This window comes from Centropristis striata, chromosome 10 (genome assembly GCF_030273125.1).
Source record: "Centropristis striata isolate RG_2023a ecotype Rhode Island chromosome 10, C.striata_1.0, whole genome shotgun sequence".
In the NCBI taxonomy this organism is placed as follows: Eukaryota; Metazoa; Chordata; class Actinopteri; order Perciformes; family Serranidae; genus Centropristis; species Centropristis striata.
Genome location: NC_081526.1, coordinates 2,965,049 through 2,991,047, shown reverse-complemented (window position 1 = coordinate 2,991,047; position 25,999 = coordinate 2,965,049). Strand labels below are relative to the sequence as shown.

Sequence of the window (25,999 nt, the reverse complement as noted above, 5' to 3'; positions counted from 1 at the left end):
GACTAAGTGTGACCCGCTGTATGTACGTGTGTTTAAAAGTGCAGTGATTGCTGTCTTGCTCTCCTGATAGTTGGTGGTCAACACCCTGAGGAAGACAACGGTGCAGTGCAGCGGGGTGAAGAGGCCGCAGGACCGAGCGCGGAGTGTATCAACGCTTTCTACGGCGACAGAACTACTTCCACTGGCGCCCCGAGTGCTGCAGCCCCTGCCTTTGCAGACAAGACTCTAGACTGTTTTAATGGACTCCCTCGCCCCTCAGTTTTTAGCTTCCCTCATTCTAACGCCCTTTTACCAGCCCCCCGGTCCTACCATTTTTTTTATTTTTTATTCCAAGTGTTTTTTATTGAGGTTTATGCATATGAGGTAGTGTACAAAGTACATACATTCAGAAATATAGATGATTGGCAATAATACAAATACAATATAAACATAAACATCACCTCCCCCCTCGCTCCAACAGAGCCCCATCCCTGCAACAACATTACTGTACCATTCGACAACCTAGTATTAATTGAACTTGTGTTCAATTTAAAAAAAATAAAAAAAAGACAATAATAATAAGATTAAAATTTCAAATTATATATATTGATATATAAATAAATACATAATAATAAAGTAAAAATAATAACAGATATAGTAGTTGAAGCAAAATAGAATGATACACAGGTAAATAAGAAATCAATAGATAAACGAGGGTCCTTATCGGGTCATCATCGTTTATCTCAGCTATAGTCCTATCCACAGTTTTCTGGTGGAGTTGACGGGCAAGAATCTTTCCTGTCTTTTCACCACATTCGTATGTTTTACTCTGTGATTAATTTATTAGGTTTTCAATGTGTCTTGTTGATAGCAGATTGTACTCTGTATGAAGAGTTAATCGCAGTTTGAATAAATCACTAGATGGGGTGACAGCAAGTGTAGCATCTAATTTGAGAATATCATTTGTTAGCTTTTCAAGTTTCATATTGTGACGTTTTCTTTGTCGTGTGCTATATGATATTATTTGTCCCCTCAGGTACGCCTTCATGGATTCCCACACTGTTAAGGGAGACATTCCTGGGGTCTGGTTATGTTCCAGGAAGAAAGTTATTTCAGAAGTGATAAATTTATTGAAGTCTTCATCTGAAAGTAGTTAAGTGTTGAGACGTCAGGGATGATAGTTGGCATGGGAAATTGGTATACACAGAGTCATCAACAAGGGGGCATGGTCCGAAATGATTATGGCTTGATATTCGCACTTTTTTATGAGTGAGAGAAGGTTTTTATCCAAAAAGAAATAATCTATGCGTGAGAATGTACCATGGACCGGAGAAAAGAAGGAGTAGCTTCTAGCTGTAGGATTTTGAAACCGCCACGCATCAGCTATACCATTTGTATTAAGAAAAAGCTGCAGTTGAGACGGTGCACTGGATTTGGATGCAGTCCTAGGCGAGCTACGGTCCAGAGTAGATGATAGTGTGCAGTTCATATCTCTTCCGAGGATAAGATAGTGTGTGTCCATATCGGGGATCTGAGCAAAGAAATTTATATAGAACGAACTGTCATCCCAATGCGGTGCGTATACATTGACCAGGACAACCGGTGTGTTATACAATCTGCCTATTACAATTATGTAATGCCCTGAGGAGTCTGTTTCAACCTTTGACATAACAAATGGGATGTTCTTATTAATAAGGATGGCCACACCTCTAGATTTAGAATGAAAATTAGAATGGTACGATTGCCCAATCCATCCTCCCCTAAGTCGAAAATGATCAAAAGTTCGGAGATGTGTCTCCTGAAGAAAGGCTATTCCCACCTTTAATTTACTCAAATGAGTCAACACTTTTTTTCGTTTGGTGGGGTGGTTCAAGGATTTTACATTCCAGCTTGCAAAAGTTACATTACAATTAGCTGATCTGTTTGAAAAATCTGTATTAGTAGTAGCCATGTTAACGACAGAGAAAGATTAACGGTGCGTTAAGTCTGTCTGCATGTTACAACCCAGTTGTTGTCTAGGGGAAAAGGGAAGCAACACAACGCCGGTGTACTCAGGCAAATACAGATTTTATTGTATAATAGCAGAATAAAACAAAGGTAACGAAAAGAGAACCTTCTTCAGGCTAGATACAAGGTGTTGTAATGGGAGGCAATGAACAAAGGGCGAAGGGTGGCGCCAACTCATAAAACAAACAAACTAAAACAATCTTCCTAACTCGATTTTTCCCCCCCAAAACTAACTTACTTAAAACACAACAAACAAAGGAACTCTGGCTGACTACGCTTACTTTTAATCTATGCAAACAAAAATACAACAATGCAACCACCCATAAACTAGTGAATCTAACAAAGGAAATACTCGAAGTGTTATGCGAATAAATGTGAAAAAGAAAACCTAAACCTAATGCCCAATAAACAGTCCAACAACACGAGTGCCTCAATGTAACAATACACACACTAGGTTTTCCAAATACCTTCTTAACAGATAAGAGACACACTTTTCACAAGCCGAACAAAGACAAAGAAGAAGGGCAGTCCACAGCCCCGCGAAGCTGCTCTTAAGGCCGAGCTGGAGGCAGGTGCGGCAGCTGATTGGACGCCAGACCAACGAGCGGACAGGGGGCGGAGCCAGGGGAACTCTCGATCCGGCCTTCGGTGGAGGCGTGGCCCAGCGGGGATTCCCTCTTGCGGAGCCAGTGACGCTGCTGCGGTCCTGAGGCACAACCACAACAAAACCAAAAACACACGTACCCCAAGGACGTAACACCCCCCCACATAAATGTAAACCTGCAGGGTTTACTACTATACAATATCTAAACCCTGGATAAGGCGTCAGCAACCACATTTTCAGAACCCTTTTTGTGCCTAATCTCAAGGTTGTGCTCCTGAACCAATAATGCCCAGCGCATGAGTCGCTGGTTATGATTGTACATACGGGACAAAAAAACGAGCGGGTTGTGGTCAGTATACACAACCAGTGGCAGAGAACAAGAACCGATATACACTTCAAAGTGTTGAAGAGACCACAGGAGCGCGAGCGTCTCCTTTTCAATAGTGGAATACCTGAGCTGATGCTTGGTGAACTTACGGGAAAAATAACTGACAGGATGCTCCACACCGTGGCAGTCTTCCTGTATCAAGACAGCTCCCGCACCCACAGCACTAGCATCAACTTCTAACTTAAAGGGACGAGCAAAATCAGGAGCAGCGAGGACAGGGGCGTGGCAGAGTAGCGTTTTGACGCTCTCAAAGGCATGTTGGCATTCTGGAGTCCACTCAAAGTCTATCTTTACACTGGTGAGCCTAGTTAAAGGATGCACCACAGTGGAAAAGTTTCTACAGAAGTTTCTGTAATACCCCGTCATGCCTAGAAAGCGTCGCAAAGCGCGTCTAGTTGTAGGAACAGGGAAGTCTAACATAGCGGCCACTTTGGCTTCTATCGGGCGGACCTGACCCTGACCAACCTGCTTTCCTAAGTAGGTCACTGTACCTTTCCCAAACTCACATTTGGCGAGATTGAGAGTGAGAGAGGCTCGGGCAAGGCGACTGAAAACTTCAGTGAGACTCCTCACGTGTTCTGGCCAGGAAGAAGAATACACTACTACGTCATCCAGATAAGCACTGCAGTTAGACACCCCAGCTAGGACAGTATTAACTAGTCGTTGGAACGTAGCGGGAGCATTGCACATCCCAAAGGCCATAACAGTGTACTGCAAGAAATGGTCCGGTGTTACAAATGCGGAGATTTCAGACGCACGCTTAGTTAAAGGGACCTGCCAGTAGCCTTTCAGCAAATCCAGCTTACTGACAAACAAAGCCGAACCTATATTATCTACGCAGTCTTCCATACGCGGCAACGGATAGGAATCGGGCACAGTGACGGCATTTACTTTCCGAAAATCAGTTATAAATCTAGGAGAGCCGTCTGATTTCGCTTCTAACAAGCAAGGCGAGCTCCACGAACTAGAGCTTGGTTTGGCCAATCCATGCTCTAGCAGATACTCGGCTTCTTGTTTCATTAAACCTCTTTTTATCTGATTGGCCCGATAAGGATGCTGTTTAATTGGCCTAGCACCCTTCACATCAATATCATGCTGTAACACCGTGGTGCGTGTCGGAACGTCGCCAAAAAGGCAGGAAAAGTCAGCAACCAAAGTAACAATATCATGTTGCTGCTCATCATCCAAGTGATGGAGATGCCGAGGTAATTCTTTAAGCATCTCAGAGTTTGGCAACCGAGCGCTCTGCTGGAGAGGACGGTGCACAGATAAATCATCATCAATGCCATCACTAACGTCTTTTACAATCAGCGCGGAGCACCCACTGACATGAGGAAGCTCCACATTTCCAGCCAAGGTGTCTGGGACATCACGAGTGTGGTACAGTTTAAGCATATTTATGTGACAAACGCGGGTTTTGCGTTTCCTGTCGGGCGTACTGATTACATAGTCGGTATCACTCAGCTTTTGCTGTACACTGTACGGCCCGGAAAAACGGGCGGAGAGAGACGAGCCAGGAATGGGTAACAGGACCAACACTTTGTTACCAACTTCAAAGCACCGCTCCACCGCGGAGTGATCGAAGTGAACCTTCATCTTTATTTGAGCATTAGCGAGTGCTTCTTTAGCAAGGGAACGAACGTGGTGCAATCGCTCACGGAATTTGCTCACATAATCAAGCACATTCCTCTCTGTGGAGGATTCCACGGAGAGGAATTGGTCCTTGAGCACCTTTAAAGGACCGCGTAACGTGTGTCCAAAGACGAGCTCCGCCGGACTGAATCCTAATGATTCCTGCACGGCCTCACGGGCAGCGAATAACGCAAAGGGGATACCTTCGTCCCAGCTTTTCTCGGCCTCCAAACAGTATTTACGCAGCATAGACTTTAACGTCTGGTGCCAGCGCTCCAGCGCACCCTGCGACTCCGGATGATACGCGCTCGAGACAACATGTTCTATATGGAGGGACCTGAGAACCTGCTTAAAAAGCTTGGACTGGAAATTAGTACCCTGATCTGTCTGTACAGTTTTTGGCAGACCGAAGGTGGTGAAAAACTTGGTTAAAGCTTTCACAACTGAGCTGGAAGTAATCGTACGGAGGGGAACAGCTTCAGGGAAACGTGTGGAAGCGCACATAATGGTAAGTAAATATTGATTTCCGGTTTTTGTCCTAGGCAGAGGTCCAACGCAATCAACAATTACTCTCTCAAACGGCTCACCCAAAGCCGGGATGGGACACAACGGAGCCGATGGGATAACCTGATTTGGTTTACCAGCTAACTGACAAACGTGACAGGTGCGGCAGTGCTGCGTAACATCTGACTTCAACCCTGGCCAGAAAAAGTGCTTTAAAACAAGACTATACGTTTTATTAACACCCAAATGACCAGCCCACGGGCTTTCATGAGCCATAGTTAAGACATGTTGTCTGTAAATAGTCGGCACCACAATCTGATAAACTATACCCCAGTCTGAGCCTTCTGCGCGTACAGGTGACCATTTACGCATGAGCACATCATCCCCAACAAAGTAACTTGCATTTTCTGCTGTAATCTGAGCATTACTCACCACTGCGGCGAAACATTTCTGTAAACTCTGGTCCGCCTTTTGAGCAGCGATAAGCCGCTCCCGAGTCACAGGCAGCCTCGGTGCGTCAGGAGTTGCGGTGCTTGTTTTAGCCGGCTCATCAGCTTTAGCCTCAGAGTGGCTCTTAATCATACTAGTCTCAGTGTTGTCCTGCCCTGCAAAAACCTTCATTAACACGCTATCCGAGAGATCAATAACTCCCTGTCCCTCCGAAACAGTTTCCCCACAACCCTTCTGTGTTTGCGCGCGTGTAATTACGCACGAGGGAAACAAATGTGGCTCGGAAGCCTCGGTATCTATAAGAGTCGGCGCTGTATCCAGTACCTCAAGCGCAGGCATAACTTTACCTCCTGCAATGTCATTGCCCATCAACAGAGTAATGCCACGAATCGGCAAAGCGGGACACACAGCTACATTGAAAAATCCAGAGATTAGTTTAGAGGTTATGTGGACGCGGTGCAGCGGCCGAGGGGTGTACCCCATTTCAATGCCACTGAGTACGGCGCTGTACCCACATGCGGACTTCTCACTGAAAGGCAAAGCTTTCGTGAGAATGACAGATTGGGAACCTCCAGTGTCCCTCAAAATCTTAACTGGTAACTGATCTGACGCTTCACCTGTAAGTGACACTAACCCTTCAAAGATGAAAGGTTGGAAACAGGGATCGGGCTTTTCACTCTGAAAAGAGATTTTCTCGCTAGACCCTGACTGGATCAACCCGATTCCCTTAGGCTTTTGTACATTCTGAGCCTGCTGCTCCTTTCGTTTCAACACAGAACAGTTTGCAATGACGTGGCCGGTCTTGTGACAATAAAAACACTCCCTCTCCTCGATACGGCCAACTGGACCTCTGCTAATGTTACTGGTAGCAGGAATACCTGAACGAGGTTTATCAGGAACGGAGGGATAAGTGACTTTATGTGTTAACACAAACTCATCAGCTAAAACAGCTGCAGCAGACAAGGATCAAACTTTTTGTTCATTTAAATACACAATGAGGCGGTCGGGAACACATCTCTTGAACTCCTCTAGGAGCATAAGCTCACGCAGAGCAGAAAAATCATCCACCTTACCAGCAGTACACCATTTGTCGAATAGATTCCCCTTATCCCTGGCGAACTCAACATAAGTTTGGGTGGGAGACTTTTTGTGATGCCTAAATTTTTGCCTGTAGGCTTCTGGCACAAGCTCATACGCACGCAAAACTGCGGCTTTCACAACTTCATAGTCTAGACTGTCCTCCAAAGAAAGAGCTGACACAACCTCCTGGGCTTTCCCATGGATTCTACACTGTACTAATAGTGACCAGACATCTAAGGGCCAATTTAGAGCCGTGGCAAGACGTTCAAACGCACTGAAATAAGCGTCCACTTCAGTCTCTCGGAACACCGGCACCAGAGCAATATGCTTACTAACATCAAATGAACTGCGTGATAAACCAGGAGGTGTTGGAGCACCCACAGTCGCATCCTCCTGCACATGAGCCTCCTTTTGTGCGTCAAGCTCAAGTTTACGCAGCCTCACAGCTTTATCTGCTTCTATTTCCATTTTTCTGACTTGCAGACGGAAATCAACATCAAGCTGGGCTTGGCGTTCCTGAGCCTCCAACTGGAGACGGGCTAGGCGTACTTTCAGCCTCGCCTCATCCCGAGACCCAGAGAACGCAGGAGAAAAAGGATCATACCGGGGGAGTGTAACAGGCGTTTTCACTCTGCCCGCCACCTCAAAGGCAGCACTCGGGGCATCAGTCGTCTTTACCTCCGCCTCAGCACCAAAACTTTCTCCTTCACAGCCACCCTCTGCCGGGCCGCTGGCAAACTGCACATGAGACTCAGCAGTAGGCGACAACACCAAAACACCCAATTCCTCCAGTTTCCTCACGATATGAGCCCTAAGCTCTTTTTTCAGAAGCTGCCGGGAAACCGAAATACTGAAGTGTCCAGCAATTTCAAACAAATCATCTTTACGGCAACAATCTATTTGCTCAAGGGTCGGATTTTCAATAAACTCCTCCAAATTGAACGGGGCCATTTTTACACACAAAATACAATTCGCTATTTAAACAATACAAATCTTTGGCGTCACGGGAATAGGTTAGATCCCGGACGAGCCCCCATTTATGTTACAACCCAGTTGTTGTCTAGGGGAAAAGGGAAGCAACACAACGCCGGTGTACTCAGGCAAATACAGATTTTATTGTATAATAGCAGAATAAAACAAAGGTAACGAAAAGAGAACCTTCTTCAGGCTCGATACAAGGTGTTGTAATGGGAGTCAATGAACAAAGGGCGAAGGGTGGCGCCAACTCATAAAACAAACAAACTAAAACAATCTTCCTAACTCGATTTTTCCCCCCCAAAACTAACTTACTTAAAACACAACAAACAAAGGAACTCTGGCTGACTACGCTTACTTTTAATCTATGCAAACAAAAATACAACAATGCAACCACCCATAAACTAGTGAATCTAACAAAGGAAATACTCGAAGTGTTATGCGAATAAATGTGAAAAAGAAAACCTAAACCTAATGCCCAATAAACAGTCCAACAACACGAGTGCCTCAATGTAACAATACACACACTAGGTTTTCCAAATACCTTCTTAACAGATAAGAGACACACTTTTCACAAGCCGAACAAAGACAAAGAAGAAGGGCAGTCCACAGCCCCGCGAAGCTGCTCTTAAGGCCGAGCTGGAGGCAGGTGCGGCAGCTGATTGGACGCCAGACCAACGAGCGGACAGGGGGCGGAGCCAGGGGAACTCTCGATCCGGCCTTCGGTGGAGGCGTGGCCCAGCGGGGATTCCCTCTTGCGGAGCCAGTGACGCTGCTGCGGTCCTGAGGCACAACCACAACAAAACCAAAAACACACGTACCCCAAGGACGTAACACTGCATTTGTACTTTTTAGAATATTGAAAGGACCTCTAAAAGATAAGTAAGCATAAACAATGAAACAATAATAAAAAAATAAAAAATAAAGTAAAAAAAAATTGATTGTAAACCAGGTACAGCAAATCCCCAACCCTCACCTGAAAGAACAAGGTGATTCCCAGGCCCCTGGCAAAAATATCTACACATTTAAGTGCTTGCGTGAGGATACACTAGCCCTAAAAGAACAAACTCTGCTGTATATAGAACATCATTTTGTATGAGGCACCTTGGAGGATAGATTCAAACTTTTTTTTTTTTTTAAAGGCAAAAAATGATTTCTTCTGTTGTCTAAATACTGAACATAGATAGACAGGGAAATAATAACGACACATTACAGTGTTCTCAACAGTCAAATTCTTATATCTGCTGTAAATAAAATAAAGAGTGAAAAAACGGCACAGTTTTGATTCCATCTGGAACAGTCTGCAGCCTTGCGGCTCTGTAGAGTGTGTCGGTCAAGGTGATGTGTGTGGAAAGCACCAACCTTATTCAGATGTAGAATTTAGCTGTCCTCACTCATTTCGAGCCATGGTCAGTCCTTTGAAATATCCGGTAGGATTCTGGTTTTCACATAGGTCATGGCTTCTCCTGGGTCTTTAAACTGCTTCTCAGTTCCATTATGAGTGATCCGGAGTCGTGCCGGGTAGAGGAGACCGTATTCAACACCATCTCGTCCACAAAGTAATCGCCTCACCTCGCTGAAGGCAGATCTGGCCTGCACGACACTCGGGGGATAGTCCAGGGAAAATGGAGATGTCGGTCCCTTTGAACCGGAGCGGCCCGGACTCCCTGGCGCGGCGGAGGATGTCAGCGCAGTCTTGGTAGTAGTGGACTTTGGCCACAATGACCCGGGGTTTACCGTCATGGCTTCTCGGCTGTAGCCCTCTGTGAGACCGGTCGATCAGGATGTCTTTGTCTATTTTCAGTGCCTCTCTTAGTAGTTTTGAGACAGCTGTCGGCGTGCTTGATCCTGGGGTCTCTGGAACGTGTAATATTCGGATGTTGGAGCGTCTCATTCTTCCTTCCATATCGAGACATTGCTCCCGCAGGTTGCCGACCTCTGTCTCCAGATTCCCCACTTTCGTTAGCAGCGTGGTCACGCCGTCCGAACATGATGAGAGCCTCTGCTCCATGTGCGACACCGTTGAATCACTTGAGCTTGAAGCTTTGGGCCCAGTTGCGGGAGCTCCTCCCGTGAACTCGAAGTTTTGCAAATTGTAGGTCATTTGTGCTGCGGTGTAAAAAATTACATATAATGAAAAAAATAACTCTGAGCAGTGTCTCGTAGTTTTCGGTTGATGTAAGGTGCCTAAAAAGAACTAACCCTAAATTCAGCAGAGCATGTTGTTGTGCTGCCTACTCCATCGCCTGCTCGCTAGCGCCCCCTCCTACCATTTTTAATCTTTGACCCGTGTTTTTAACATGATTTTATTCTGTGAATAAATATCAGTGCTTCTGCTCAAGGATCTGTGGTTTTCTTGGTTTTATCAACTGCTCTCTTGCCTGATTTTAAACCATACAGTCATTTTTAATAACCTCTAAGAACATTTTATGAAAATAACAAACATACACCATAGCTCCTCCACACATTAATGTCTCTGTATTGAGAGAGAAATGGTCGCATTCTGGCACTGTTCTTCAGATGATAAAATGAAATCTTAATTATGTTTCTAATGTGGTACTCAAAACTAAACTCAGAATCAAAAAGTACTCCAAGGTTTTTTTCCTGATGACTTGGGTTTAATGCCAGAGTGGGTTTAATGTAAAATTGGCATTGATTTTCTTGAGCAGGGCAGGAATTGCCCTCGCAATTTGGCCTTGTGCCCTAGAAAAAAATATCTGCCCTGAGGCCACGGAGGCCTTGATGCCCCGCCTGCACTGCCCCAGTTGGTTTTACGGTTTTCGAGTCTGCCTCTTTCCTGTCAACACAGCTTGGACACCTGCGCCTTTCGAGAAAAAAAGCATCTTTTGATGACATTCATCATCGGTGGTGGTTTTAATTCGAGCCTGACTCGGACGGGCTATAATGACAGTTTGACACAAATCTATCACCGTCCAAGCAAGGTGACTTCATCAAACACACTCATTAGAGTGTGTTTGATGAAGTCACCTTGCATATGCTTTTTTTCTCGAAAGGCGCAGGTGTCCAAGCTGTGTCTAGCCGTGTTTAGATTTGTCTTGCATAGTCTCATGTGCTGCGCTAACGACACATTTCAAGCTACTAAAAGAATATCTACACTATTCATAATATAAAGTTATTTGGCGTTGTGTTGCCGTTGCCTCAGCAAAGTGTCTGTCACCCATCAATCAGTCAAACCCCGACCCACCTCTCGGTCCTCCTCCGACTCAGATTGTTTTTCCTATGGCGACTTGGTGTTGTTCTGTCTTTCAGTATGATTGTTTGTGCTGTGTTTACGCGTGGATTATGTTTTTGGAATCATCAAGTATGAGAGAATGGCTCTCCTCCACATACGGGATAACATGGCTAAATTTGAGCCAAAGCTGAACTTTTACGAGGACGTTTTAATCGGAACCATGGACACCAGTGGTTCCCGAGGGTTTACCAATGCTAACCCCCGGCTGAGAACCAGGAAGCGGGGCAAAACAGCTGGTCTTGAGATGGGTGTCTTTCCTTCTGCTTTGACTACTGCCATGGTTAAACCCCTTTGGAAACTAAATAATTTATATACATCACTTTTTAATAACAACAGACTAGTATCCCATCTTCTATTTTCAAGCAAACTTTTAGAGAAACTTGTTTTTAATTAACTAAATTATTTTTAAAACGCTCTCTACTGCTGGCCCAGCAGCAACACCTCCATCTCCTTCAGGTGGTGACCCAGACGCCTAGATTCACTAGCGCGCACCTCCTTTCTCAACCCCTCCAGAGATCCCCCGCTCAGGGTGAGACTTTCTCCAGAAAATCTCCTTTCCCAAGAAGGAATTCTGAAACAACTGCAACTCTGATCTACTCTGCGCATCAAAGTTGAATTATGAACGGAAAATTCAAGGCAACTGCCAGAGAAGGCAGAAGCAGACAGCAAAAAGATGTCTGTAGGAGGTGGAGGAAGGGTGGAAGAGGGTGAGAGCGTTTCGCTGCACTGTACTTTCAGGGGAATTTGTTTTTTGTGTGTGTGTGTGGGGGGGGGGGGCTCAGGCGAGTGGCCACATGCAATTTCCATGGCTACCCGTCTTGTCCATAATAGGCCATCAATTTCTACAAGATGTTATCCATATTGCGATTTGTGACCACGGTCTGAGTGCCGACAGCTCTGGCCATCGCTTCAATCATGTCTGGCAGCCTTATTGGGCATTGGGCAGCTGTCACCATTTTCTGTATATCTCAATAATCCACGGCAATGCCCAATTCAATCAGCAAAAGACCTGTAATCATGGTTCCAAATAGGTAAAGATCTTCAACGTCCTCTACAGAAAGATCCGCCAGGCACACGACCCGCCACCTCTCCCATGCGTGCATTGTGTAGCCAGCTGCGAAAATTGAAATTGTCCACAATTGTCCACCAAATGGTAAATGGGATGCACTTATCCACTTTTATCCAAAGCGCTTTACACTACACACTACACTCATTCACACACACATTCAAACTGGTGGCCAAAGCTACCAGGGCACACTGGGAATTCATTCACACTGCATTGGGAGCAATTTGGGGTTCATTTTGCTCAAGGATACTTCGACACGTAGGCTGCCATGGTGAGCCACAGCCGCCCCATTGTAGATGAAGCTATATTATTTTTTGGGAGACCAGAAAGTAGAGCATTGGAGTAGCAGGTAATAAAAGGGTGCATTTGTCACACAGAATAGAATAGCCTTTATTGTCATTGCACAGAGTAACAAGTACAAGTACAACGAGATAAGCCATCAACCCGTCCAAACGTGTAAAACACCCACAAACAGTATGACAGAAGTAAACAGGACAGGAAGACAGGGAGGAAGAAAGAGAAATACAGCACATATGAGGAGAGGAAAGGAGGAAAAAAACAATGAAAAATAACTCAGAAATATAGGCATAATACAATTCACAACATCCATGCGGTCCTGTAGCAGCACCACTGATGCGCTCGACACAGACCCGCCTGTCGCTGGGGGACAGAGCAACCGAAGGCGGGGGTGGGGGGGTGTATGCATGTCTGTATATGTGGAAGTTCGAGTGTGTAAGCCTGAGACCCGCCCTTTGTCCAGCACCTAATCAGTCCTGTCTCAGTTCGCTGGAATAACAGGAGCGATAGCCTAGACGTTGCTAAGGAGAGGTATCATTTATTCAGAACAGAAGCATCCTAAATTCCCAACAGCGTCGCCATTGTCACATGGTAGACGCCAAACAAAAGACTTTGTTCCCTTTTCCTGAGCACTCATCACCCACAGTTGGATCCTGGGAAGATACTTGTTGGGAATTAAGAATGGCTCTTTTATGAATAAATGATGACCTTCCACAGGGCATCAAATATGTTAATAAAAGGGCGTTATCATAAATACTATCCCTCCCATAAGGATATCAAATATGTAGGGATGAACCTTAGCAACACTTGTGTGAATCTAATGCTTAGGGGTGAAGCTCCTCACACAAAGGACTCAAGCTGTGAAGGGGTAACCAGGCCTTGCCTGTTGGCCTAGTGAGAGCTGCAAAACTGTGTTTGGTTACAGTTAATTTAAAGTATATTACGTGTAAATCAGTGTGTGAGCAGGTCAAAGGTTAGTAAGTTAGTTGCATATAAGACTGACTGTCTGTATAAAGCAAGATTAACATACAACTTTGATTGTAACACGAATATCACATGAATATACTTGAAACCCACATATAAACCAAATCATTAATTACAGGTCAAATCCTTTATACTAAAGTCCTTGCTGACTGCTTATCTAAGCCCAGTTACATTACTCACAGATCCAGTTGAGAAGGGGGGAAATCCTTTTTCGATGGAGGCAGGGAGGGAGGAAGTGTCAGGTTGACTTTCAATAATTTGCTGCCTTGGAAATTAAGTTGCTGGTTTGTCCTTGTTGTTGAGGTGAAGCTTTCTCTGGCAGTTGCAATGAAGTCTGCGTAAATTAATGCAACTTTGGTGCGCAGAGAAGGTCAGAGTTGCAGTTATTTCAGAAGTCCTTATGGAAAGGAGATTCTGAATGAAGTCTCACCCTCAGTTGCAGAGGATCTAAGCAGGGAGTTAGGGAGGAGGGAGTTGGAGAATCCAGGGTCCCCCCCCCCTGGAGGAGATGGAGGTTTATCTGCTCCGGGGGCAGTGGAGAAAGAGAGAGATCAGGGGGACACTGACCTGTTTTATCAGGGGAACCCATGTGAAGTCACAGGTCCCTTGACCAATGAGTTGGTCTGTGGGTCGTAAACGCCGAGCATTCTGGTGATCAGCCATTTTGTGAGTTGACTCAGAAAGCTGCATTTAGTCCACAAATGTTTAAGTCCACATATTTACCCAAGATTCAACTGTGGTACGATCCCAACATACTCAACCCTTCTCCCTGCAAATTACTCCAGCTAAATCAATAAAGGATTTGTGTCTGCACTGATACCTGCCGCTTAAGTCTTGTATTTGGGTTCAGACCTTGCATAGTTCATAACAACCACCTTGGTCTTCTGAGCCAGAAGCATATTAGCATAAGAGGGTGGAGCTAAGTTAACATATAAAACTACAGTTTGCTAGCTCGCTAGGTTAGCATACAACAGAACAGAAGGCAACTTCAACAACCAGTGCAGAGAGGTGGACATTTTTTCTTTTTGATCATTAAAAAGGCCCCAAGATTTAAAAACGCCCTGATAAAACAGGGAAAACACACTTAAATTTTAAAAGGCCGGATCAGTTAAAAACAGAGCAGCATCCAGCCCCAGGTTACTCATGTCTGAAGATACAGCTGGTCAGGCTCCTCCACACCAGGTCTGACAACCCTGTCAGGAATCGTTGGATGAATTAAAATAAAAAAGTGGCTGTGAACCGGACCTGCCCCCCCCTCCCCTTTTGTTACTTCAAGGTTAGATTACTGTAATTCCTTACTGTCAGGCTGCTCCAATAAATACCTCAAAACTCTTTAGTTAGTCCAAAGTGCTGCGGCTCGTGTACTGACAAGAACCAAGAAAAGAGATCATATTTCTCCCGTTCTAGCTTCGCTGCACTGGCTCCCTGTAAAATCCAGAATTAAGTTTAAAATCCTTCTTCTTACTTACAAAGCTCTAAATGGTCAGGCACCATCATATCTTAAAGATCTCATAGTGCCATATTACCCTTCTAGAGCACTACGCTCCCAAAATTCTAGGTTACTTGTGGTTCCTAAAGTCCTTAAAACTAGATTGGGAGCAAGAGCCTTCAGTTATCAAGCTCCTCTCTTGTGGAATCATCTCCCAGTCTCAGTACGGGAGGCAGACACCCCGTCTTTATTGAAGAGTAAACTTAAAACTTTCCTCTTTGACAAATCCTATAGTTAGGGCTGGCTGAGGCCTGCCTTGGACCAGCCCCTAGTTATGCCGCTATAGGCCCAATGTGTCGGGGGACACGATACACCGGGCCCCTCTTTTCTTCTCTTTCTCTGATGTCCCAATAATACATGACACAAGCTTTTATTTTCCCAGAGTACTAGCACTTTTCTTTGCTCTCTCTTCAACAGGGTGTCGTGCTGTGGTCCTGCTCGGCATCACTCCTGCTGGTCTCACTGCTGTGGATCTGGTTGGGCCCCAGATGGGAATGCTCCTCTCCTGGTCCACTCTACACTCACCATCACTATGGGCCAATGGTGGCGCTTCATCACCTGCTGCTGTGGCCCTCCCAGAACTCCTGCTCCTCTCTGTCTCTCTCTCAACCGTCTCTCTCTATCCTCGCTCCCTCTCCCCCTTCAACCTTCGATGTGAGGGTCTAAGGACAGAGGATGTCGTGCCATGTACAGTCTGTGAAGCCCTTTGAGGCAAATCTGTGATTTTGGGCTATATCAATTAAATTGATTTGATTTAAAGTGAAGCCTTTTCTTATGCACCAGCACTTTGAAACAGTAATCCATGCCTTTGTTACTCGGCTGAATTACTGTAACTCTTTGTACTTTGGAGTCAGCCAGTCCTCCCTCGCACGGCTCCAGTTGGTGCAGAACGCAGCTGCTCGCCTCTTAACTGGAGTTCGTAAGAAGGAGCACATAACTCCCATCCTGGCCTCCCTCCACTGGCTGCCTGTGCATTTGAGAGTCCATTTTAAGATTATTTTATTTGTTTTCAAATCTTTAAGTGGTCTCGCCCCGTCTTACCTCTCTGAGCTCCTCCACCCCTACGCTCCTGCTCGGTGCCTCAGGTCAGCTGATCTGCTGCTCCTGGAGGTACCGAGGTCAAAACGAAAGCTCAGAGGGGACAGATCTTTCTCTGTTGCAGCCCCCAAGTTGTGGAATAAGCTGCCTTTGCACATCAGACAAGCCTCATCACTGTCCATTTTTAAAACTCATCTTAAAAACTATTTTTATTCCTTGGCTTTCAACCGCACATGAGACTCTGCTCTTGTTTTAGTGTTTTAAGGTTTGCTGTCATTTGTCTGTTTTTTTAATTGTTTTTAAAAAAAGCAATGCAACTATTTATTTTCATGTGTATCAGCACTTTGTTGCGGCTGTGATTGTTTTTAAGGTGCTTTACAAATAAAGTTGAGTTGAGTTGAGTTTTCCAAGGAAGACACCAAGATATTTAAGGCTCTCGATTTTCAAAAATTGAAATTTTTGGAAAACAAAAAATTCCCAGCGCTACACTCTCACACAAACGCTCTCACTCAGAGAGAGAGAGAGAAAGAGAGATTCAGGGAAAGTGATGAAGATGATGGTGTGAGGTGAGGAGGGAAGGGACATCGGAGACCAAAATACACAGAGGGGAAAAGGAGGGCTGGGATTATGAGAAGTAACAGAGAAGTAAATCAGTTACATGACTCAGTTTTGTTCAGAAAGCTGCCAGAGCTGCAGCTATCTGCAGATCTCTGAAGATGGAGTTTGGGGATGATTGGGTGCCTTGTTTCCCAGAATTCCCCAATTTCTCCTGCTGGTGGCCTTCGCCTCCTTGGCCTGAAACATTGTTTATTGACATTACACTGTACTCCATCTCTGTGCTCACTGCGGTCCTCAACCTGCTCATCATCATCTCAATCTCCCACTTCAGGCAGAGATTAACTTTTTTCTTTACAGGTTTTGTATTTTAAACATGTGAACAACTGCTGTAGATTAAGAATAATTGTCTTTGAACTGGTAGTGAATAATGTTGCTGCTCTAACACTAGTATTATCTTCTGTCCTCCTGACTGCACGTTAACGCAAAAACCACTGTGACCTCTATATTGTTATTTAAATCATCAACACTTAGATATGTTCACCATATATGTTGCTGAACAGAAAACCTAAATTCTTGAATCAGTTTTTATCAATATTTGTAATAGTTTGTACATTTTGTCATGAGGAGTGTTTTGTAGATTGATGCTTTTCTCTTTTCCTCCAGGCAGCTCCACACACCCACCAACATCCTCCTCCTCTCTCTGGCTGTCTCAGATTTTCTTGTGGGCCTCCTGGTGATGCCAGCAGATGCACTAGAAAGAACACATTGCTGGTTGTTTGGTGACCTTTTGTGTTCTCTTTATTTGTTTGTGTCTGACATAATTTACTCTGCTTCAGTCGTAAACATGGTGCTCATATCAGTTGACCGCTATGTGGCTATTTGTGACCCTCTGCATTACACCACCAGAATCACTATGAATAGAGTTAGAGTCTGTGTTTGTCTTTTATGGTTCTGTTCTGTTGCCTACAGAAGTTACTACTTTAATTTACTTCTTATTCAACAAGAAAACACTTATCACTGCTATGGATATTGTCTGAATTTAACACATGATGTCGCTGCCTCCCTTCAACTTGTTTTAAGCTTTCTTGTTCCTGTTACTGCCATTATAGTTTTATATTCGAGAGTCTTTGTTGTGGCTGTGTCTCAAGCTCGTGCCATGCGCTCTCACATTACAGCTGTCACAAAGCAGATTTCAGTGACTAAAACAGCAAAGAAATCTGAGCTGAAAGCAGCCAGGACTCTTGGTGTTTTGGTAGTTGTGTTTCTAATGTGTTTCACACCAAGTTACTTTGCAAGTATGGGAGGATATGAATCCGCGAGTCATTCAACTGTGTACTTTATTAACTATCTTTTCAATTTTAACTCTTGTCTAAACCCTCTGATTTATGCCTTGTTTTACCCCTGGTTCAGGAAAACAGTTAGACTCATTGTTTCTCTTCAGATACTGCAGCCTGGCTCCTGTGAGGCCAACATACTGTAGAGAAGCTATGGAAGGATGACGTCATGAAATTGGTGAGAACAAAATAATATTTCTGTGTTTTTTCTCCTCTGCTATGTTTTTATTCATTTTGAGTTTCCGATGTCACATTTTATAATTTATTTATAAAAAAAAGAAAGATATAGTCTGCTCATGTATCAGAAGTGTTCTTAATCTGTTGAAGAGCATGAAGTCAAGAGATAACCTTTTTGACCTGTTGACTCCTTGTTGACTATTCTCTCTCCCATGCCCATGATGTGTGAGGAAACTGCTCTGAACCCTCTCAGAGACAGATGTAGATGCTGGATGTGTTGTATCTCTGCAGGTCTGTTTGAGAGTCACATCTTTGGGGTGTTTGTAACAGTAAACATAGCTGTTTATTCACTTCTGGTGCTGTTTTATTTCATCACAGGCTGTGGCCTTCTTCCTGTGTGGGATCTGCAAATGTTTTTTTGAGTGTATCACAGGTTTGCCTGTGTGGGCCACACGAAATACTCAAAGTACAAGTTACATATATTTTTGCCCAAATATCTTTTTTGTAATTATTATTATGTAATAAAAAAATAAAATAAAAAAAATTGGCCGATACGATAACCGATATTAACATTGCTGTTAAATAATTATAACAGACATTTACCAATATCGATATAAGCTGTATAAAAATAATTTCTATGATGACCATAATTGTTATATCATAATAATGATAATAATAATTGTAATTATTAAACATTCTAAAATGTATGTGTACACACTGAATTTAAAAACGAAATGTATTTTTGATTTAAAAAATAACTCATGACAATCAATCAATCAAACTTTGTGTAGCACCTTTCATACAAATAACATGTATTTTTAAAATATTAACATTCTCTGCTGCCCTCAGGTCTTCAGGACGGTTGTTCCAGAGGTGTGGTCCATAGTGATGAAAGGTCACCGAGTGTTTAGGTTCTGTCTTTAGGGATTATTAAAAGGCCACTACCAGAAGACCTGAGTGTTTGAGAGGATTCATAGGCTAAAAGCCTCTCTGATAAATAAATAGCACATGCCGTTTTTCCCCAATTTAAAGCCGGGCCCCTATTAATGACTGGCCTCATTTAGTAACCTGGTGTAAAAACTATTTTCAGTAAATAAAAGCCGGCCTCTTTTATAAGCCGGGTGTCTTACCGGTGTTATGTCAAAGTCTCCCGCTGTCCTAGTCATTCTCTGTAAAGGTGAGCCGTTTACGCACGTTCTTCTGGGCTTTTTAGTAGTTTAGACATTTTAAATCCTGCTTAAAATGAACATTCAGCGTGCTGTTCATTGTTGGTTTACATTCGAGTACTTCCAATATGGCTGACATCCGGGTAACTGGCTACAATGCGCTTTGTAAAACACTCCAGTGCCAGTCAGAGCTGCTCTGATTTTCTTTTTTTAATAAAAGCCCCATTCAAATAAAAGCCTGCCCCTATTATTAGCCAGGTCCAAAAACAGATTTTTTATTAATATAAGCCCCGGCTACTATTTGAGTAAATACAGCAGACCATTAAGAGCTTTATAAACTTCTGAAGCAAACAGGCAGCCAATGCAGAGACTTTTAAATTGTTGTAATATGTGGTCTCTTTCTAGTCCTGGTCAGCAAACATGTTGCTGAGTTTTGAAGTAATTGTAGATGAGCTATATTATTTTTTGGGAGACCAGAAAGTAGAGCATTAGAGTAGGCGATACTGCAGGTGATAAATGTGTGCAATTGTCACATGGGTTAAGTAAGATTTTATTGTGTGTCTTTAAGTTCCCAGTGTGTTTAATTTACAATATTTCTGATTTTAGTGTGTAGTTTTTATTTATGTTTATATTGCATGTATTGCACACCAGGAGTGTATTGTGATTTTATTCTGAAAAGCCCATATGGATGTGACTCCCCACGGCGTTATCGCCTGCATCTGTGGAGCGTAAAATTAGCGGACTTTAAACAAGCTCCCAGAGGAAACGGGAGGAGAGACCGATCGAGCGGAAAGGGCAGGAAGCCGAAGCAGGAACAGAGGGGACCGATCCCAGTGACCACGCCAGAGCTGTTGGACGGAGAAGCCAGGGACTGATTGTTAGAAGGCCCCATGAAGAAGAGTGATACTCTTCCTTCTAGGTGAGTAGTGATCTACGACTATGTGTGACCCGCTGTATGTACGTGTGTTTAAAAGTGCAGTGACCGCTGTCTTGCTCTCCTGATAGCTGGAGGTCAACGCCCTGAGGAAGACAACGGTGCAGTGCAGCGGGGTGAAGAGGCCGCAGGACCGAGCGCGGAGTGTATCAACGCTTTCTACGGCGACAGATCGACTTCCACTGGCGCCCCGAGTGCTGCAGCCCCTGCCTTTGCAGATAAGACTCTAGACTGTTTTAATGGACTCCCTCTGCCCTCAGTTTTTAGCTTCCCTCATTTTAACGCCCTTTACCAGCCCCCCGGTCCTACCATTTTTAATCTTTGACCCCTGTTTTTAACCTGATTTTATTCTGTGGATAAATATCAGTGCTTCTGCTCAAGGATCTGTGGTTTTCTTGGTTTTAACAACTGCTCTTTTGCCTGGTTTAAACCATACAATCATTTTAAATAAAACTTAATAACATTTTATGAAAATAACAAACATACACCATAGCTCCTCCACACATTAATGTCTCTTTAATGAGAGAGAAATGGTCGCACTCTGGCACTGTTCTTCAGACGATAAAATGCATTCTTAGTTATGTTTCTAATGTGGGACTCAAAACTAAACTGAATAAAAAAGTACTCAAAGGTTTTTTTCCTGATGACCTGGGTTTAATGCCAGAGTGTATTGTAAAATTGGCATTGACCCATAGCAAACAAGCACATTTGCACACAAACACACACACACACACACACACACTTAGGTCCCATTAGATTTAATCTGCCTCTCTATGACCAATGTTTTTCAGCCCATTAGTTGCTCCTGATGGCGGTGTACTTAACCCCCTTAAGACAAAAACTTTGTTCACACCTGCATGGATTAGTCACATGACGACATTTCAACCTCTGAGGTATCACTGCCATCAGAGGTGTTAAGAAAAACAAGCTTCAGCATAAACACATGATGCCGCTATCACACTTCAACACCTTATGCAATTATGACTATACAGTTTATTTCTATTTGATATTGTGTCTGTCATTACTTTTAGTGATTGTTTGTTTGGAGTTCAATATTTAATAAAAAATAGTGTTTTGGATAACAACAAATTCAATTACCATGTGTACTGTGAGAGGGGGTCGCTGCCAGCCACAAATCACCAGAGAATTATCAACCTATTCTGCAGCTTCCCTCAGAAAGTTTTCAACTCAACTTTGAGCCACAAATTTACTTTTGAAAGTCTTAGAGACATTAAAAAAAGGGAAGAAATCTGGACTCATCAACTCATCAGATGTGTAAATAGTAAGGGGTAACGTTACGCAGAAATCACAATACATTTTATACCTTGTTTGGTTCTGTAAGAAAAAAACACATGCAGCAGTATCAGTTTGTTTTCTTTCTTTTAACTGACAGACACAACCCTCTTGTTGGGTACTGAGGTAAAAAAAAAATTCCCACAGGCAACTTTGGTAAACTATTTTCATTATTTAAAGAAGAAAGAAGACAAAAGTCTACAAAACTGGAAAGCATTTCTGAGACTGCAGTCACACATTGGCAAACTTTCCCCTCTAACAAATAGCACTTTTGGCCAAACCTTAGCTCCTATCATTGAACCGACTTCACTTTGAGCATCCTGAGTTCTTCCTGGATGTCTACATGTGTGTTTTCTGGAAAAAATTAAGATTTTTTTTAGAGCGCTCAGAAGTAACTGGTGCCTTTGCTTTCCTCTAGAAATTTTCGTGCCTTTTTACTATGGCGGTTTATGAGGCTATGGGTGCATATTGGTGGCGCATCTATGCATCCCAAGCCCCAAACTATAACTCTGACAGCTATAGCAGACAAATGTGACTAAGAAGACAAATTTCCTACATTTCTACCCATAAATTATTTCTGAAGAGTGGCATCTGCAATCTCAAGCGCAGTTTCCAATTTCATTTTTTGACAAATTGTTCTCTTCCTCCCCACTTTAGCTATGATGTAATCTACTCTAGCCTCTCCATATGGTAACATTGGGGGGATTTTTGCCGAATAATTTGAAAAACATTTGCCGAAACCCTTAGAAAAGTCATAGCACACTTGTCATGGCCGAGCCGGTCAATTTGATACCTTTTTAGTGTATGTATGACCAAAACTCCGGGAGGAGTAGTCGACCGGAAAAAACACGGAAGCTACGAAAGAATAAGAAGAAGCCCGGTGGATAATATATAGTGTGCTGTGTTGGATGTATTTACGCACTACAGAAGATAATTCAGGAACCGGCTACTTCCTGGTTACAAGCCAGTGTTAGGGGTAGCGGGGAGAGGCTCGAGCGCACAACACAGGAGGCAGGATTTAGTAGAGTTCAGGGTTTTATTAGTAGGGTGATGTGGGGGGAAAAGGCTGGGTGAGCTGGAGGTGAAGAGCAGGTGAGGTGACTGGGCTGGTTGACGGGCAGGCAAGCCGGATCACTGCTGGAGAGGGGAGATCTGTGGGAAGAGAGGTTGAATATGAGTTGGAGCAAGGCAAGGAGGCAAAAAGGTTCAAAAAGCCAAAAGGGCAAAAAGGCAACAGCAACAAAACACTTCTCTTCTCTTCAAGGTACTTGCCAGGTAACAATCAGGGAAGATCTGGCGATGACTGGCAGGAGAGCTGGAGTCTTGTAGGCAGAGGGGTTGATTGGAGAGTGGCAGCAGATGTGCAGTGATCCGGCTCATTCACCTCGTCAACTCAACCTGTTGCAGCTGTGTCTGAGGAGTGCCCGCTGGGAGCGAGCTGAGGTGCTGGGAGTGGCTGAGGCCGGAACAGAGGGGTGTGAAGGAGCAGAGGAGGAGGGTGTGGGTGGAGCCGTAACAGGACCCCCCCCCCCCGAGCGAGCACCTCCAGGTGCGGCCATCCGGGGCCCACCCGGGGCATCAGGGTGGGCCCTGTAGAAGTCCCGGAGGAGGGCAGGGGACATGATCTGCGACCTGGGAACCCAGCTCCGTTCCTCAGGCCCATACCCCTCCCAGTCAACCAGGTACTGGAACCCCCGGCCCTGGCGCCGGGCCCGAAGGAGCCGCCGAACCGCCCACTGAGGGTGACCATCCACCAGCTGAGGAGGGGGCGGAGCAGGAGCCGGCGGCACAAGAGCATTTGTGACGACGGGCTTGACCCGGGAGACGTGGAACACCGGGTGGACACGCCGAAGGGAGTGGGGGAGGACCAGCCGGACAGCCGCAGGGTTGATCACCCGGTCGATGACATAGGGACCGATGAACCTGGGCGCCAGCTTCCGGGAGGGGACGTGGAGGGGGAGGTCAGCAGTGGACAACCAAACCTGCTGGCCGGCCTGGTACTCAGGTGCAGGGGAGCGGCACCGGTTGGCACCCCGAGCGGCCCGCGATGTAGCACGGAGCAGAGCCGAGCGCACCGAGGCCCAAACCCGCCGACACCGACGGATGTGAGCCTGGACAGACGGGACCGAAGCATCAGCCTCCTGGAGTGGGAGCAGGGGGGGCTGGTACCCCAGGGAGCACTCAAAAGGTGACCGGCCGGTGGAGTCGCTGGAAGATGCATTTCTCAGCCTTAATAAACAGTCGGTTCTCCAAGAGACGCTGGATGACGAGGCGGACATGCTGGACGTGTTCCTCAGAGTCTCTGGAGAACACCAGGATGTCATCCAGGTACAGGACCACAAAGATGTCCAACATATCCCTCAGCACGTCATTCATCAGGGCCTGGAAAACCGAGGGGGCGTTGGTTAGGCCGAAGGGCATCACTCGGTATTCATAGTGGCCACGGGGGGTCTTGAAAGCCGTCTTCCATTCGTCCCCCTCACGGATCCGGACCAGATGGTATGCGTTCCGTAGGTCCAACTTAGTGAACACCGTGGCCCCGAGGAGGGGCTCGAAGTTGGAGCTCATGAGGGGGAGAGGGTAGGTGTTCCGGATGGTGATGGCGTTGAGCTCACGGTAGTCAATGCATGGCCTGAGGGACCCATCCTTCTTCTTCACAAAGAAAAATCCCGCTGCCACCGGGGAGTGAGAAGGTCGGATAAGCCCCTCGGCCAGGCTCTCGGAGATGTACTCATCCATGGCGGCCTTCTCTGGAGGGGCAAGGTTGTACAGGCGGCTGACCGGGTGTTTGCTGCCAGGGCGGAGCTCAATGGCACAGTCATAGGGCCGGTGCGGGGGCAGGGTGCGTGCACGCTCTTTACTGAAGGCCTCTCCCAAGTCGTGGTAGACCTCTGGCACGGAGGAGAGGTCTGGGGGAGCTGGAGGGGGCTGGGGTGGTGACGACGGGGTATGAGCAGCACGGAGACACCGCGCATAGCAGGCCGTACTCCAGCTGAGGATGCGCCCCTCACCATAGCTGACATGGGGAATGTGGAGCTCCAGCCATGGTCGGCCCAGAATGAGGGGGGCTTGGGGAGAATTAAGGACATAGAAGTCGATCATCTCCACATGGTTCCCGGAGATGGTCATGGAGACGGGTCTTGTGCGGTGGGTGAGGGGCCCCAGACTGTGTCCATCAAGGGCAGAGACTGCAAGTGGGGACTCCAGGGCGACGAGGGGGAGGGCAGCCGAGCGGGCAAACTAGGCGTCCAGGAAGTTCCCGTCTGCCCCCGAGTCTATGATGGCCCCGACTGAAATAGTCTGACCCTGCCAGGAGAGGGTGACAGGGAACCTGGCTGGGTTGATAGGTGGTGGGGAGTGAGTAATTCGGCTCACCCGCAATCCCCCTTCGGGTGAGCCTACTCTTTTGGCAGGGAGGTGCAGGAGTCACGGAGGTGCCTGCCGTCACCACAGTAGAGGCACAATCCCCGGACAATCCTCCGGTTCCTCTCTGCTGCGGTGAGGCGAGTTCGACCCAACTGCATGGGCTCCTCACCTGAGGGGATGGTGGCTGGAATCCTGCCCGGCAGTGGGGTGGTCGAAGACCCTCCTGAACTCAGCGAGGAAGGTGGTGTAGTCGTCAAACAAAGCCGGGCGAGAGCTGAGGATGGCCTGGGCCCAATTCAGGGCCTCGCTGGTGGTGAGGTTGGTGATGAAGGCCACACGGGCTGCTGGTGTGAGGAACTGGCTGGGTTGATGGGAAAATATCAACTCACACTGCATGATGAAGCCACGGAACTGGGAAAAGGTCCCGTCGAAGGGGCGGGGACTGGCCAAGTTGGGCTCACGGGGCTGGACGGAAGACAGGGCCGGAGGCGAAGCAGCCAACGGGGTTGGACCTGCGGCAGGGGCAGCCAGGGGGGTGATGGCAGCCATAAGTGCAGCCACCTGCTCCGACAGGGCCTGGACCATCGATGTGAGGTTCTGGACCTGGGAAGAGCGCCCCTGCTGTAGAGCCTCCTGGGCCAGGAGCCGGTCACCCAGGGACTGGACAGAAACTGAAGCCTCCCTGAGGAGACGGCTGTGGTCCGAAATAACTCTCCCTTGGGCCTGGAGAGCCTGCTGTGCGGGTTCAGGAAGCGGGGTTTGGGTCCGCTCTCCTGTGTCTGCCGAGCCTGGGTCCATGGCCAGATCTTCTGTTAGGGGTAGCGGGGAGAGGCTCGAGCGCACAACACAGGAGGCAGGATTTAGTAGAGTTCAGGGTTTTATTAGTAGGGTGATGTGCGGGGAAAAGGCTACATCCTGCCATTAACAGGTGAGGCTTGTGGGCGGATTTTTTGGGGGGTTTCTGTGAATGAAGTCCGATTGTAGCGTGACGTAAGTACACAGCTGTTGCTGGTTACGGGGGGACGCTCAGCTGATCGCTCGGGAGTAGTGTTGACGAGGGTAAGTTTCCGTTTGATGAAGCCGCTGTTTGACGTGTTGAGTTACCTGTGAGCTGATGTTTTCTTAAAAGCAGTGGGTTCAGCAGCCGGCCGCGGCCATCGTAAGTTGCCGTTGTTTCTGTCCCTGTTAGGCTTAAGTGCGGACTCCCTTTGGTGTTCGCAGTGGGGGGCTGTAGTGTGGTGTGAACGTGGTTGGAGCAGTTTTGCTCGGGAGCACGGCCGAGGCTGCGGGTGAGGTCGCCTATTGCTGGTTGCTTCGCCGGGTCTGCGGTAAGAAGTGCGTAAATACCCACCGCAACTAGCGCCTGAAGACTAGGTGGGGAGTTTTAGCTAGTTTGGTTAGGCAGTTAGAGGGACAGGGCTACGG

General features: G+C 46.1%; 1 protein-coding gene across 1 annotated transcript; it reads right to left on the bottom strand.

Annotated features, from left to right (window-relative positions):
- Positions 1-22,236: 22,236 nt before the first annotated feature.
- LOC131979268 (uncharacterized) lies at positions 22,237-24,337 on the bottom strand. Its single transcript, XM_059343214.1, has 4 exons — positions 23,402-24,337; positions 22,752-23,349; positions 22,607-22,664; positions 22,237-22,360 (listed from the first exon to the last, which is right to left on the bottom strand). The coding sequence occupies exons 1-4, from the start codon at positions 24,335-24,337 to the stop codon at positions 22,237-22,239; spliced, it is 1,716 nt and encodes a 571-aa protein (XP_059199197.1).
- Positions 24,338-25,999: the final 1,662 nt, after the last annotated feature.

Excerpts from the sequence above, each read along its gene's own strand:
- LOC131979268 (XM_059343214.1), bottom strand. The coding sequence starts at position 24,337 with ATGACCATCTCCGGGAACCATGTGGAGATGATCGACTTCTATGTCCTT. Across the intron at positions 22,665-22,751 it reads CCGGATGGCCGCACCTGGAG|CCACTCCCAGCACCTCAGCT; the intron begins GTGCTCGCTCGG and ends TTCCGGCCTCAG. Across the intron at positions 22,361-22,606 it reads CTCAGACACAGCTGCAACAG|ATCTCCCCTCTCCAGCAGTG; the intron begins GTTGAGTTGACG and ends CTCTTCCCACAG.